Consider the following 17,752-nt stretch of genomic DNA (forward strand, 5'->3'; position numbering starts at 1 on the left):
AAGGACCCAACTGGGAGACTAGATTCTAATCATGATTTGATAATCTTTGTCCATAGAGTCTACTACTGCTATAGAGATGCCAATAGTTACGTTGAAGTATTCTCTACATTGTCATTTTCGGAATGTAAATTTTCAACTGATTGTATACTAACTAATTGTACACTAATAATATTTCCCTTCTAAACATTTCGATTGGCTATTCTTTTAGGAACATTTGTATTAAAGCGGATAGTTCGCATGATTTTGTTTATATACAAGCATTTGTTCCAATTCATAATTATGTATTAAGAACATTATTTACATGAATTTTGAAATAATCATATTATGAAAGTTTTAATTCTGTTTCATATTTTAAATATAGAACAACTAAATAGGTCATATCAGATCCAAGGTTGCACGCTATTAGACTTTTTCTCTACTGCAGTTCTCTAATAACATGAGTTTAATAATGCACCAGTATAGTGGAAATGCGAGAAAGTTTCAGAGAGACCATTCCTACTGGTTTTATTGTAAAACTAAAGCTAAAATTATAATCCCATGTAAAGTTACCCAAGATGGTTTTACATTTAGGATCATACTCTCTTCTATTTTACATCATAATTCTGTCCTTACTTTTGCTAGTTTATTTCTTCATCCTGATTCTTTATTTGCTGAGGACGAAAACGGCCTAAACTGATTTTAATAATAGGTTAGTCCATTCGTTGGCGTTAAAATTTTAATGTCAAACCCGTGGCGCCATCTCGAAGTGAAATTCAGAAAAATTAATTTTCAGATTTCATGTGATATACAATAGTGTAATATGATGAAGAACAAGATTTGGAAATAACAAAAATAAAATCGTTTCTATAAATTGGCTTTCACTAGTAAACTAAAATTCAGAATATTAATTTTATGAAAAATATGAACGTCAAAAATAAAAACGCAAGTCAGCATGAAATTGATGTCCGTGCTTTAAAAAAAAAAATTTTGTAGAAAAAAAAAAACATAAGAAAGAATTTTTTTAATATTCATTAAAAATTAACATATTTCTCAAAATAATTTTAAATAAATTTCCTCACAGCATTTCTATAAGCACCATACACTTTTACGATTTGGAAATTATCTCCATATTTGGGATTAAAATATATTCTACATTTTACTACTTTGATAATAGCGTGCTTTTAAAACTTTTTTAATATTACATAATTGTTTTAGATGGAAACAAATAGTAGAGAGATACAAGAATATAAACCACAAATGTAAGCATTTACATGTCTACGTAATATGGTTATTCATGTTGTTATAATTATAGCTCACTCACTAGTTTATTTTGAAGTGCATTTTGCACATTACTTATGAAAAAGTGACATGATGACACATAGAAGATTTGCAGCTATGTTTAAGGTCTTATTGTGATGTCGTTTCTGCTCACTTCAATGTGCGCCTTTTAGTAAGTGTTATATTTAATTTTCTTTGCTTAAAATTATTTCATTTTAATCAGCTGTACAAAAACAGAAATTCTACTATAAAAATGACAGGTAAGAATTTCAGTTTTGAGCCTATTACCTATCAAAATATTCATTATTTTTAATTTTGACTCACACATTTGATATTCAAGATTCAAGAGGATATCCGATTTCCTGAGAAAGTGAAAACACATTTTATTATCATTTCCTTTTCAAAACAGGAATTACGTGTCATTCAAGAATTTACCTTCGTTTGGATAGTCATGGAATTCATGGAAGATAGGGGTAAGCTCAATTGCATTTATGTTGAAAATGATAACAAATTTTATATAATAAATGGATTACAGTACTGATAAAATGTGTAAATGAATTTGTCCAGATTTATTATATATTAAAATAGAATTAAAATTATTTCTCTGTGAAAAAACATCAGTTCACCCCAATTTTAAAATTTAAGTGAATTTTTTCTGAATTTTTCAACATAACGATTTACAAAGCATAATTTATGAAAAATATTATTCATCATATTGTTTTTAAAATTATTCTTCTGGAATTTTTCTGAATTTCTAAAAGCAAAAATAGTTACATAAAAATTTCATGAATTAGAAATAATAAATTGTAAATGCCAAATATTCTATGTATTTTGTCAATATAAATTAAAAAGATTTGAATACAGCAAATATATAAATTTTAAATTGCATAAATTGCAATGAGGGAAAACTTTGAATCCAGTATAAATTTATTTATTATTAGTGATGGTTCTTCTCAAAAACGGCAGCATTGCAAAAAATGTCAAGAAAGATAATTGATTTATATAGTTTAATAATAAAACTAACATGCTGAAAGATTAATTATTGCAGTATAAAACTCATCATTTTAATTAAAAATCACTTAAATTATTAATTATATGTAAATGAATTTTTTGTTCGTATTTTAGGCACTGCAGCACCGTTCATCCGATTGCGATATAACTGCCAATTTCTTGCTTGTACTCGAGAAACGGTTACAGGCATAGTACAATTATTATATCTAATATATATAAAGAATTTTATATATTAGATTTTATGTGTTGCCGTACTGTTCTTCCGTTGGCGATAACACTTTGCCGGAAAATCCATGTTTTTCACATGGCCAGTTGTATGTTGGATGCTCACGAGTTGGACAGACAAGAAATATAATTGTTTTTGCTGAAGAAGGAAACACACACACACACAAAAAAAATACCGTCTACTCTAAATCGTCTTTTAATAAAGTCAAAAAAATAAAATAAATACTATTTATACTTCTTCTTTATATATGATTCAATTTCATTGAATGCATTCATTGTCGAGAAGAAAATAAATATCATTCTTTCTATTATTCCTAATAAAATAAGATAGCTATTTCAAATTTCAAACGATATTTCCGAAATTATTTTTTTCTTCTGAGGCAACAACACTATATATGTTTGCGTGTGTGTGTATTAGCCTCAAAATATATTGTCCATCACTTTTAATAAAAGAGCATGGGTAAAAATTAGGATATAAAGCTTTCTTATATTCCTTTTCGAACAATAAACATTAAAAAACGCTTTTTAGTTTTATAATTTTTATGTTTTATACAGGCGATTTCTTTTTTGTAAAGCCTTTTTCCCAAAAATCTAGAATAATCCATCAAAACGAAAACACAAATGTGTGAGGAACAAAGAGATGCAATGCAAGTAAATTGGAAACCTTATCACATACATAATATATTTTTTTAATCTTTATTTCATGAATATCATGTGCATAAGGAACATAATGTGCTGGTGACAGAATAAAAAATAAGCTATACGCAGTCATTTATGAAATTGAACTGAATTTAAGAATCATATTTTTAGAAGACATATTTATGAAAATAATTGTTCCCATCTTCATTTGACGATTGATTTGTAAAATGTTAGAATATAAATCAACGACTGAGCAATATTTTAGTTTATATCTCTTTCTGTTTAGTATTGAAACTGAATAACTAGTTTTGAGCAACATATGTTTCATATAATTCTTTCATTAACTTTTTTCAGTAAAATATATGGACATGGATCTCGATAAGAAGAGAGCAATATATCTTTGTAAAAACAGTTATACAACATTGGATGATATTCCAACATGGACAGAATATTCGAAAAATATAAATAGAAAACAGACTTCTTCAGGTATATTTGATACAATTTTTTTTCAAAAGAATTTATATTTTTTATTTTCAATATGTGTGATAAAGCATTTTAAAAAGAATATGCGTACATGTGCATAATCTGTATGTGTTGCCATTCTAAAGCGAATATTTCGACCCTTAAATCACTAGATTTGGCAAATATATTCTTTGGAGAATGAAAGCATCTTGGAGTAATTAAAAAAATTAACAATATTTTAATAATGAAGATAATTTAAGTAATTAAATAATTTAAGATATTGTTAATTAATTAAATGGAAATTTTGCATGTTAGTAATTTTATTCTATATTACGATAAACAGAGAATTTATACGCCTTCTTGATTTCAAAAATTTGATATATGCATAACCAGTTAAATTTCCAATCAGTTTTTCTCTGTGTTTTAAATAATATTTAACATATACTTGCAATAATGTATTTATCTATTGTAATTCATTTTTTTCAATTTTTAATCAATTCATCAAAATAATCAATTTTTTACTCCGTCAAATCATTCGATCTTAGTATTTTCCATAATTTTTTCTTCAACGTATTAATACAAATTGGCTTTTTTTTTTCAAATTTTTCTTATATATTATCTACTCGAAGTATGCATATCTTTGAATATATGCTTTCGATACTTGACTTTATTTTTTTTTTGTTTAAACTATTTACTTAGTTAAATACTTTCGTCCTTTAGCATCTTTAATGATCCTACATAAGTTATTTTCAAGACCTTCCCCCCTCCTCCAACGTTACAACGAATCCAATAATAATAATAAAAGAATTAAAGAAATTTTCTCTTATGCAAAATACTCTTTTTTTTTTTTTTTTTTTTTTTTTTTTTACAAAAAATGCGAACACGTTAGAAGTAAAACGTATCGTTTACTTTGCAGTATTATTGTGTTCAAGGCATATATTATTTGTTTAAATCATTTAAAATATTTGGTGCCGGCGTCCTGGCATAGGGGTAGCACGTCTTCCCCGTGTTCTGGGCGTCCTGGGTTCGAGTCCCGGTACGGGCATGGTTGTTCTTCTTCCGTTCTATGTGTCAATGTGCTCCCCTGTAAAAAGGGGTTGTGCAAGCGAATGAGATGTATGAGTAGCTAAGACGTACTCTTGGCCCTAGTTGGCACTATTAAAATAAGAGACACTCCCTTGGCTTAAAATCACTGACTTCGTCAGCGAGCTTGTGCATGGCAAGTGCCATTATAAACAACAACAACAAAATATTTAGTCAGTTGTTGTTATTACTTTATTTACAGAGATTTCTCACAGTTTATTATCGATTATTATTTATTAAATTTGCTATGTATTGAAAATAATTCCATTGCAAATGAATGTTTCCTTTTACAAACGTTCAGTTTCATTCCGTGCTCTTGTTCGGACCTAGATTTTATTAGTTCGATTTTTACTGTGGTCCACACTAGTTTCAAATTAGCTAAGTTTCCCAATGCATTATATATCTCATATTTTGTAGATTTCTGATGTTTGCTAAAAGTTAATTAGTTCGCCTATTTTAATTTTAAGTTCGGTTTTTTTTTTCCATTTAGACTATAGAACAGATATAAGACTAAATGAAAAAGTTTCTATCTTTGTTGGAGACATCACAACTTTAGAAATCGATGCAATAGTGAATTCTGCAAACACAGCACTTATTGGCAGTCATCCTAATCGAGGTAAGTAAAATTATCTCAAATCCTTCAAAACTTTTTAATTTTCTTTCTACACTTTAAGAACTTTCCACTTAGTCTTATTAGAATGAATAATCATTTAATAATTTTTTTAAAAAGCAAAAAATAAATAAATATGTTATGAATGTGCTAAAAATATTTTATATTATCAAAGATATTTCCAGTCAAAAAAAGTTTTTAAATCTTCAGAGAATGAAAAATCGGAATTTTGTTTATACTGGCATTTGTATTCATTAATGAATATATAAATTTCTTTTTACATTTATAGTGATTTAATCTTCTCGCCTTTTTATAGTTGGCACTTCACGACTTTTATTTCACGCTTCCACACTATTTGGAAACGTCCAGAAATTTAATATCTAGTTGCCTTCCCATATATATATATATATATATATATATATATATATATATATATATATATATATATATATATATATATATATATATATATATATATATATATATATATATATATATATATATATATATATATATATATATATATATATATATATATATATATATATATATAGGGGTGATCCAAAAAAATAGGTTTACAGAGGAAAGGAAAAATGCTTTAGGATACAAATTGTAATTAAGAGACATATGTTGCAGTCATTTCTCTACATAATCACTAAACCTGTAGAGGCATTTATCACACCACTGAACTAATTTGTTTAACCCGTCTTGGTAATAATCAGGCCCCCTGGCTATGAGCCAGCTCTCGACACCTTTTTGAACATCGCCGTCTGATATGATCCCTGTTTCGCATAAGTGTTTCTTCAATGCCGGGAAAAGGACATAGTCACTGGGAGCCAAATCGGTTCTGTATGGAAGGTGGCTCCAGACCTCTCATCTAAACATTTCCAGCAATCGCTTCTCTAGACGTTTTGCCATTACTATCGCTGTTTCAGGTCTTAGTATTAACACTATCTGCTCTAACGACCGGTCTAATACAACTAGCGCCATCTGTCTCCCTTCTGTGTAACATTATTCCCATCCACAGTTTCTTTTTTCCAAATACTGCTGCTTGTAAACTTTTTTTTGGATCACCCCACGTATATATATATATTTATCATTTAATTTTAATTATCGTTACTTTTTAGGTGCCACCTATTTACTTCACCTTATTGTATCTTTTTATTTTACTCATTTATTTAAACCGAAAAAGAATACTAAAAAACATATTTATCTTTTAATTTACTCATTGATTTAAACTGAAAAAGAATACTAAAAAACATATTTATCTTTTTAGTTGATGGCTCCATTCATATAGCCGCCGGAAAATCACTTTTAGAAGAATGTCTAACTTTGGACGGTTGTCAAACAGGGGAAGCAAAGTTCACTGGTGGTTATAAATTACCAGCCAGATGTAAGATTAATTTCACCTGTCTTTTCATCTGCCTTTTGTATTTTTAACTAATCGTCTTGGGCAACCAGTTGGTTCATCGGGAATACTGGTTGAGTTTGATTCCAATTAAATCTCTAACACTAACTTGATATTCATATTTATCACCGAAAACTATTTTAAGCATTTAATCGTGATCGTGATGGGTATTAAAGCAGTCTTATTTTAATAGCCTTACACTTATTATGGCAATTACACGCATGGATTTCTTTAGTCGAACCCCATAAAAGCATTTTCCCTTTAATTATGTGATTATTTTGGATATCTGATAAATACATGATATCTTCCAAGATACTAAAGCTGTGTGTGGGGGGGAGGGGATTTTAAAATTATTTTATATTTATTTTCAATCAAATATAATGTTGAGTTCAAAACATAAATATAATAAAAGTGTTAAAATAACATTTTTTTAAACTTATGTTGTATTAAGTAATTTCAATGTAGGGTTATGAGATGAGTAAGTTATATAAAATTATCAGAATATAAATACATTTAAATGCTTGCAATGTTGCTTTCAACAACTTCCCATCACCACTTGCCTGGTGACTTATGTCTTTATTTTATTTGAAATACTAATTATAGTTTTGAGGCAACTGACAAAACTGACAAAAAAGCGAGATTTGAAAAAAGTCGCGCATTTGCAAAGAGATATGTTACAATTTCTTTTTCTTATTTATAATAAAAAAAATGTAATTTTGGAACCCTATTCTACCAAATTCCGGCTCCACTATACCTCTGTTACTTAAAATCTAGATGCTTGTTTGCTAATTCGGCATTTTTGAAACCTCCTATCCAATTATACATGGAGGTAGCTATAGATAGAGAGTTTCTGGGCTCAGTCACTGTCCAGATTTTTTACAACGCTTTCTAACATTAAGATTATGTTTCCGATTTTGCCGCGTGATGTAATCCTGATTCGGCTTAGAATAATCTACTTTTACCAGAAGTTCACGCACGTAACAAAGAATTGATTCAATTCATGTGACGTAAAATTCACTTGTCATGTACTTGTGCGCATGGCATTTAAACTTTCATCCGCAACGCTTTCGTCGATAAGTCTGCCAGTAACGTCCTTCGCCAAGTTTGAAGCGGGTTTTTTGTTTACATTTGATGTTATAATTTTGAGTCGTTATCGTTCAACTTATTTTCTGTTAAAGGATGAGGTACTGTTGTGTTCCTGGATGTTTTAATACGAAACACAAGAGTGACTTTTGTATCAAAAGTTTTCTTTAAACAATCCTGTCTTGTTGAACGCGTTGGTTGTTAACATTGAAATAGAACATTTTAAGCCTTCTTCAATATCGGTGATATGCTCCGATCATTTTGAAGAAAATTCATTCAATGTGTGGCCGTTTACCAATTGTCGGAAACAGAAATCCAAAGCTGCGCCGGTAATTTTCAAAAAAAAATCCTTCAAAGAAAAAGGAATCGATAAGTGATTTACCGCCGGAAACAAATGAAGACAATCAGACAAAAACCGTGAGTACATATCTAATTTACTTTATTGACATTTGATGAAATTTCTGATAATTTTGAATACCTTTAGAAGGTTTTAAAATGTTTACATTAATATTATATCATATTTTTCTCCAAAATCTTATCTAAATTTAATTGATGTAAGTAAACAAACTCCTGCTGCAAAAAATATCACTCCCAGTTTAAAATTACGACCTGCTAAAATGCTAAACTTGGGCAGAAGTGAATAAATTTCTTGAAGATTTATCTAATAAGTGAATCCTTCATTACATAAACCTTCCCTTAAAATCCTTCACTAAATTTAAACTGAAATTTATTGTTATTATAATATCATATTATACCATTTGCACTTCAGTGATTTCTGTTTTAAAAAATACAGGTCGTTTAATTGAAAATCAATTTCCATATCAGCATTTATTGTAAATTTTTATTTCCAATTCCTTTCAACTGCTGGAATTTTTATTTTAAATTTCATTGCTACATGAATATTTCACTCTTTTTTCTGTTTCTTTAATATATCGAATTTGAATCATTATAAAATTCTGCACAAGCATAAAAGTGTTTCTTCCAACTCCTCTTGATATCTTATGTAAATTATATCCATATTGTTACTAACCTGTGATACGGCTTCCCATCAGAGCTGGTACCATAGGAGGTCCCAGAGCTTGGCGGCAAACTTGGCGACTTTGGCGCCAAAATAGATTATACCCGAAACATCGAGAATCTTCCCGATCCGTCGAGTAGGAACGGAGATACGCCTCGAACGTTCCTGATTGGTTGAGAGGCGTCTAGCCCCGCCTCCTGAGACCTATAAAAGGAAGCAGCCTTAGCTGCCGGGCAGTAGTGACCCAGGAATGGTGAGTCGAGTGGTGAACCAGCGGTGAATTGAGGAGAAGTCGGAAGCGACAGAGCAGAGCAGAGTAGTGGTGAAATGGTCGTCGTGGACCAGTGGAAATCGACGGTGAAGCTTTGGTCTTCCAGGGACTAGCGGAGCAGCGACGGAGTAGAGCTGCTGTGTATACTGTTGTATGCTGCACGTCTCGGCTGAAGATAATCGTCTTCTGTGCTGTATATAGTGTCGTCTTTGTGCTGTCCCGTGTGTCTTCGTGTAAATAAACGTCGTTGTTTTGTTTCCTACTGCTGATTGAGTGTTCTCCACACCATATAACTCCCACTATCCGAACGAACCCCGGAAAATTTAGTAACAATATCATTACCTCGTTCTTCTGTATAAAATTCATTGTATTGTATGCTTCTGTTTTATTTTATGATGCTTCTTCGACATAATTTTTACTAGTGTAACATTAACATTTTAAAATAATTGTTCACATTAATTAAATGCTATTTAATTTTAAAATTAGAATTGTCATTATTGACAATATGTTTCTACTGGAGATTAAAATTATTTTAGTAAAATGCAAACTAATTCTCTTTCTGAACAAAAGCTTCATAACATTCAATCATTTTTTAACATAAGAAAATTTAGAGTTTATTTTATTGAATTATCGACCAACTTATTCATTTTTATTACAGATGTAATTCACACAGCCGGTCCTAATGGAGAACATCCCGATCTTTTAAAAAAGTGTTACTATAATTCATTGAATTTAGCTAAGAGAAAAGGGTGGAAGACCATCGCCTTCCCTTGCATTTCAACTGGATTTTATTTATATCCAAGGGAAAAAGCAGCTCATATTGCCCTCAAAATATGCAGAGAGTGGCTTGAAAAGAACCCAAATGTGGTAAGGTTTTGATTTAGGTAGTTAATATGTCATTTTATTTATTTGTTCATCGGTTGATTTGCAGTTAGATATTCGACTCTTTAGTTGCGTACATATAGCTTTAAATATAATTTGAATGAGAATATAAAGCGAAAATAAAAACGTCTTTAAAAGTCCACTTTAATTAATTTATTAAAATGTACAAAACAATTTTATCAGAAATTTGAAGACTAACGCAAAATTGTAAAGGTTTGAGAAGCTGATATAAATACTCTAAGTCAATAGAAATTTTAATCACATTCATAAAGTATCTTAATTTGTAATGAACATACAATAATTTTTGTATCCTTTTAAATTATTATTTTGCCTTAATTTTCACATTTTTCTTTTTTACGTTCAGTACGTTAGACTTTTTCTTTAAGACTTTTGAAAAAAGAAAATATTTTCTGAATTTTAGCGAATCATTAAATGTTAATTCTTATTTCATTATCTATTATTATAAAACAGCCTTGAAATTTGTTTTTCTCTTATTCATTGCCTATATTAATTTTACGAATTTACAGAAAATTTTACATATTTTTAGAACGATTTTGATAAAGAATTTTTTTTAAAGTAAATATTTTGCAATAAAAATCTAACAGAAACACATTTTTTAAAATGAGAAAAGTCATCTCTTACTTCTAAATTTATTCTTTTTTTCAAAATGAAAAAAAAAAACCTGTGGATTGAAGGACATATTTTTGCGTTTAACGAAGAGAAATATTTTTATTTGGAAGTTCAAAAATGTTGTGAAATATATGGTATTAAAATTTCTGAGTACAAACAATGTTATTAATCAGGAAAAACGAAAATCGTCAATCATTATTCTACAAGAAAAGAGAATCCTAAAAAAATTCCTATATATATATATATATATATATATATATATATATATATATATATATATATATATATATATATATATATATATATATATATATATATATATATATATATATATATATATATATATATATATATTGTTTCAAATATTTCTAAAAAACAAAATTCCACAGACCTAAAAATCAATTGCAAAATCTGAATCTTTAAATACATCATAGCAACAAAAAATAAAATGATAAACTCCAATTCACAGTTTAAAAGAGCTAAAAAACATAATATTCTCCATGTAATAAATGTGTAAATCCTTTCTCTAGTTTTATCAATTCTTCTCAATTGCCTATTATTTCCACTCTTATTGTTTATTGACTCAAAGCTACATAAAAGTTAGCCAAGTAATTAATAATTAAGCTTTATAAATATGAAAACGTTATACTGTAATTATCACCCAAGTATTCAGAATTTCAAAATTAAATGAGAAAAATCGAATCGATGAAACGTATATGAAAAATCGGCCCTTATAGACTGACTGATTTTTTTAACCTCTTCGTCATCCGTAATGCTTCTAGCACCCGCAAATGAAACTTCTGCGGGGCAGCCGTAACGCGCTTCAAGCGTTCTTCAACATTTTAAAACTTTTAAGCGTTTAAAACGCTTTGTAAATGTTTACTTTCTTGAGTTTTTATTTTTGTTTGTTCTAATGCGGCGAAAAACAGATTAAAAACAGAAATTTTCGCTGACAGAAGAGAACGGCGAAAGGGTTAATAAAAGGTAATTTTTTACCTCTCTAAATCTTTATATTAACAAAAATCATTCAATCGATTGTGTAAGAAATTTATTTGAAATACATATCGTTAGTATTGCACATGTTTAGATTTAGTTAGTCATAACTTGCAGATTGGTGTTAAAGAAACATAATTAAACATAATAAACATCCATTTTAAAAAGAATAAGGCTTATTTCATTAGTAGTTTTCATCATATAATCTCTTCTACAATGTTAATATTACTTCGTATTGAAATTTATACATATTTTTAATATTTTATAAAATTATTTCTGTAGAATGTATAAATTGTTTGTTTAGCACAAAACAATCTTTGTATATCAGTAAAAAACAATTCCTAATTTGCATTTTTCAGATGGATCGAATCATTTTTTGTCTTTTCCGAAATGCTGACGTTGGAATATATGAATCCTTGATGCAGGAATATTTTCCACTTTTCCACTAATAAGTAGGTTCTTCCATGTTTGGATGCCTAAAACATCTTTAATAGCAAGCAAGTCGAATTATAAGAATTTTCTTTTACTCATCACCAAGCTGGAATTTTAAACTATTGCACAATAAAAGTTTCTGCGTTTCATTTCAGCGCCCATATAATTATTTTTTGTCATTCATTTCATTGTCAATGTTACCTTCACACTTATTTATAGAGTTGTGACTCAAATAAAAGATGGACTATGATAAATTCCTGCAGTGGTTTATTTGATTATAGAACTATATAAGGCGTACCTTATTAGCACAAAATGCCCCAAAACAATTATATGATATCGAAACGATGTTGCCTGGCATTCAAAAAGTCGGGCAACAACCTAGATATATCATACAATATCTTATGCAAATAGGATATATTAGTTTGAGGAAATGTCTTATTGGTACAAGATATTCAATATCTCCCCGATGTTTTCCATCAATCCTTCCATCTCCACGATCATTTATTCCATTGTTCATTTTTGATATGTTTATACGTATAAGGTGTGCTCATTCCTAGTAGCTTAAGATAATGTACCAATGTGGTCTGATATTCTGAATGCACCACAATAACGTAAAAATATCTTAGTAATATTTTAAACCATCTTGTACTAATAGAAGGTGTGAAAAATTCCTGCAATGATTTATAAGTTTGAATACATATACACTTATATGCTTACAAAAAAATAGTGTCATATTTCTTTTAGTAGAAGATATCAAATTATTTGCCTGTCACACGATATTTCAATCATATATTTGATGCCGGGTAAATGCCATTATAATATTGTAAAAGAAACTGTAACAATACTATATGCCATCTTGCGCGAATAGGCAATATCTGTTGGAGTTTTTCTCAACAAAAATAGCAGAATATACAAAAACCAGGCATTTGGATTAAAATCAAATTCGTTTAATGAAAAAATGAAAGGTCTACATCTTGCAGAGTATACAGCTACGATATTGTTCCGAAATTTCCGGGTTCGTTTGGATAGTGGGAGTTATATGGTGTGGAGAACGCTCAATCACCAGGCGGCAGTAGAAAATAAAACAACGACGTTTATTTACACGAAGGCACATAGGACAGCACAAAGACGACAACTATATACAGCACAGAAGACGATTATCTTCAGCCGAGACATGCAGCAACAACAGTATACACAGCAGCATATAACAAGACAGGCAGACAGTATCGCACAATTTAGTTCAGCACTAGCTTCACTCCGTCGCTGCTCCGCTTATCTCTGGAAGGCCAGTTTTTTATTGTCGATTCCGACTACTCTGCCCTAGCAGCTGCGGCCGCTTCCTTTTATAGGTCTCAAGAAGCGGGGCTAGACGCCTCTCAACCAATCAGGAACGTTCGAGGCGTATCTCCGTTCCTACTGGACGGATCAGGAAAATTCTCGATGTTGCGGGTATAATCTATTTTGGCGCCAAAGTCGCCAAATTCGTCCTCAAGTCGCCAAATGGTCGCCAAGCTCCGGGACCCTCCGACGCGACACCGGACTCCGCCCAATACCGATAACTGTAAAACCTTCTTTCCGATGGTAGAACCAACTATGCTGGAAAGCAGCATTACAGATTCGTAACAATATATACCGACAGACGGTGTCTGTTCTTTTTATTTAAAAAGAATGACAGTTCATCCAATGACAGTTCATCCGGAAATACAGCGTACTTCCGGTTACAAAATGATTATACAATAATGTTGCTCCTCTGGGACCGACCTCTGCCTGATTTGAATATGCAACAATATCATCAGGACTAATCTACTGACACAAAACACTTGTTATTGAAACAAGGATCTAATTACCCTAGTAGCACACAAATACTGTACAATATTGTATGACATTGATCAATATTCACAATATTGTATAATATTGTGGAATTAGTATCATATAATATCGCACAATATTGTACAATAATGGGCTACAAGCTGCTCTACCTGGGTTGTCTATGTGAAAATGAATACTAACTAGCAACACTCATTGACTGCTTGAGGAATCATTCTCAGTTGCTTTTCGTCTATAGCTCCCTAGTGGTTATTTGAGAATTCTCCTTCACACTAGAATCCATTATAAAGTGATTCAGAAGTTTGTTCGAAATATCAGCTTTTTATTACTGCATTTACCGAGTGCTATATTTACTATTTATTAGTGTTATATTTTATATTTACTGAGTGCTAATAAATGTATGAAATTTAAGGATATGAATGCAAAAATGAAAACGGTTTCTAACACCATTGTGATTTACATGTATTTAAAAACAACACATTAATAATTCTAATGACTCATTTTGGTCTCTTTAAAATCATACAAAGTCACAATATACATACACTCAATGTTGTGCAATCAGTATTTGAGTATTTTGTATGATGGTAAGGATGCTACGAAAGTTGGCATTTCTTTCTACTTTTACATAATCTAAATAATAAAATATTTAGTCTTCAACAGTTATTTTTATGCACTCCCGGTTCACGCATACAAGCCAAATCATTTACGGAATTAGCTCTCACACACAAAATTTTATAAAATAACTAGCAGACCCGGCCACTCGTTGCTGTGGCTAAGGTTTTTGTTATATTACATAGTAGTAAACTATTCAAGGGAAACGGTAGGAGAACACCAGTCATGGGGACCACCATGCTTTTTTTACACAGATGCCATTTGTAAAAAAAAACATGGGGACCTCCATGATTGATTTTCTACTACCGTTGATATTGAGCCAAAATCAATACAAAAAAAATAAATTTAAATTTCTTTATTTTTTGTTTTCAAGTTTGTAACAAATGAGTACATTACAAAGTTGTTAGTAAAAAACACGTAACGCTTAAACTTATAAATGAGGTAGGTAGGGCAGATAGTTTTAAATCTTTTATTAATGTTTATTAATAAAAGATTTAAAACTATCTTAATGTTTATTATTTTGAATTATAAATACTTTTAATTTCAATTTAATTTAGCCCTAATCGGTGCACAATATTTTTGGTTAACCCGTCTTTAGCTAACTCAAATAGATTTGACGGTTTTCCTACACATGAACATGCAACATATAGTTGCCCATGAAAAAAAACATGGATTTTCCAAATCCAAACCACAAATGCACATTGTTTGGCTTTGAGACTTATTTATAGACATGGCTAAAGCTAAACGAATTGGAAACTGTAACCTTTTGAAGGGTATCGTAGATTCTGATGGTATCATCGGAACATGTGGCAACAGGATCACTTCTCCTTTAAACTTTCCAGTTAAAATGGTAGCTTCAAGTATATTTCCAGTGATCTTTTTGATGACTAAACGCGTACCGTTGCATAATCGAGATGGATTCAAATTACGCAGGAGAATAATAGGTGAACCAACCTTTAATCGAAGGTTATGTGGTTAATTTCGTCAACATCAACATTTTTGGCTGCCAAAATAGCCCGATAACTGAGCCAGTTATGATTCAAGTAATTACTCTGTATATCCGGAAAAATACTCTGAATCAATTCATTTCCCCCTCAAGAACAGTGCAGAAATTGTCTGGCAGTTTAATGCATTTGTTCCTTCTTAAAACCTTCCTTCTTAGTATAAACCCTTTATGATGTATAATAAATCCTCTAACTTCAGTGATACCGATTCTGGCTTCCTCAGCTTAAAGGAAAGATTAAAAAAAAAAAAAAAGTTCTATATTCCACACATGAAGTTGCCATGAGATTTATTCCATCATTGATACATTTGTCTGTTGCAATAATTCAGAATTCATTTACAAAATGAAATCAGTTTTAGAAACATTTATTAAATAATGATAAGCATTGTAGCTGAAGTGAATGATAGCTGAGTTGATGATAGCTGACATAACTTGATACGTACATGCAGTTTATTAGTAAAGAAATGAAAAACTGAAACGATTAATGTAACCATTTTTTATTATCATATCTTCAATAATTTATATAAAAAAGATTAAATTTCATTTAGCATACAAATGAGTTAATATTTTTTTTATTATCCGATTAGAGGAGCTTATTATTGGCTCGTTCACTTACCTTTTTTACGATATGCTTAACAAAAGAAATAAAATCATTTAATTGAAAATTCAATGAAGGTAACAAATGTTATTGCCGTACAACATTTTTCTTAGTAAACAGTCAAATAATGAATCGGAATTCATTCAAAACGAAAAGTAATAATTATCCGTGTGCACCTCCAAGTATTTTTCCAAACTTCTTTATAATTAAAAAAAAGCAGAATTTTAGTATGTTATATTAATCAGTGATCCGTTAAAACGTTTGCAATTAATCATTTTCAAATAAAATATCTTATTTCTGAGAATTGCCACCGTGCACAGTAATACAAAATTCAAACATAAGATCGTGATACTTTATCCGTTGCAACGTATCAAATTTATTATATGCATTAAAAAATAATTGTGGAAAATGATATCTTATTCCTGAGAAACGTTTTCGGATAGGATCATAAATAATTCGAACATTCGGATTCGAAACGTAATGCAAATGCGTGAGTTTTTCTACTCCAGTTGGGGTAACGCTATGCAGATTAGAAATTTTTAATTTCCTTTATTCTGTTTTATTTTAATTCAAAAGTACTTAAGAATGAATCTGAAAGATCGATTCATTAACAATGTTTAATTTTAAATGCATCAAACATTAAAAAAATAAATAGAATCGTTTTAAATAATCAGCCGAAAAATCTTAAGCCTAGCCTCATGAGTGTTGGGGGAAAAAACTGAAGCCGTACTCATTTGGCGGTGGCGAAAATGAAACGATTTTTTGGCGGGAAAGTTAGTTTTTAATTAATAATTAAAATTCTAATTAAAAATTCAAAAAAAGGGCTATCCTATCTTTTAAGTTAGATCAAACTGCACACGCTGTGCAAATTTGATTAAAATCGGTGAAGTAGTTTAGGAGTCCATCGCGGACAAACAACGTGACACGTAATTTATATATATTAAGATAAGATTGGCGCTGGAGAAATGAAACGATTTTTTTGGCGGGAAAGTTAGTTTTTAATTAATAATTAAAATTCTAATTAAAAATTCAAAAAAGGGCTATCCTATCTTTTAACTCTTTAACATCCAAGCACTTTTCAAGTGGCACTCCCTTTAACATCCAGACTTTTTCAGCGTGGCTCTGAAAGACATGGACTCTTCCTAGCTGAGGGGCAGTTACCCCCCGCACTCTGAAGTAATAAAACTGTCGACGCTCTACCTTGAATAATTGCCTTGCGGTTTTCGACAACGAGATTCATTTTCCATCAGCTTAAGAGTTTTATTCTAATGTATTTATATTTTTTAGTGTGAAGTGTTTCGCTCATCATCTTTGTGGGGTATTTTTTTTTAACAAAAAATTTGAAATTTATTCTATAATTTAGAAAATAGGTTTCTTTTTTTGTAAGTTTTATGATAGGCTTACAAACTATTTAAATAAAAACTTGCTTTACTAGCAATTTCAAAAACATTTTTATGTTTCATTTAATTCTCAATAGGCTTTTACATTTTTTTTGTTGCCAAAATTAAATAATATGTCATATATTACCATGTAAAATTTTTTTACATAGTAATGTAAAACATACATTATATCTATATCAATGCAATTAGTTCATTTTTTAACATAGTATAGATGTGAATGCTTTTCAGTGATTAACAAGATAATGTATTAAATCTTCATTTAATACCAAAATAAAAACATTCGTTGGATAAAAAAAATGTTATTGCTC

At 30.0% G+C, this 17,752-nt stretch overlaps 2 protein-coding genes across 2 annotated transcripts in view; both read left to right on the forward strand.

Annotated features, from left to right (window-relative positions):
- Positions 1 to 1,722, forward strand: part of LOC129971342 (ADP-ribose glycohydrolase MACROD2-like) — a 24,210-nt gene extending 22,488 nt beyond the window's left edge. The window contains exon 7 of the mRNA XM_056085027.1: positions 1,598 to 1,722. The gene's annotated coding sequence lies outside the window, so the exon portion shown is untranslated. The remainder of the gene's footprint in view (positions 1 to 1,597) is intronic.
- Positions 1,324 to 12,342, forward strand: LOC129971337 (macro domain-containing protein RSc0334-like). The gene is made up of 6 exons (XM_056085005.1): positions 1,324 to 1,730; positions 3,487 to 3,618; positions 5,168 to 5,293; positions 6,564 to 6,680; positions 9,726 to 9,934; positions 11,932 to 12,342. The coding sequence occupies exons 1-6, from the start codon at positions 1,709 to 1,711 to the stop codon at positions 12,019 to 12,021; spliced, it is 696 nt and encodes a 231-aa protein (XP_055940980.1). The 5' UTR covers positions 1,324 to 1,708; the 3' UTR covers positions 12,022 to 12,342.
- Positions 12,343 to 17,752: the final 5,410 nt, after the last annotated feature.

This window comes from Argiope bruennichi, chromosome 1 (genome assembly GCF_947563725.1).
Source record: "Argiope bruennichi chromosome 1, qqArgBrue1.1, whole genome shotgun sequence".
NCBI lineage: Eukaryota > Metazoa > Arthropoda > Arachnida > Araneae > Araneidae > Argiope > Argiope bruennichi.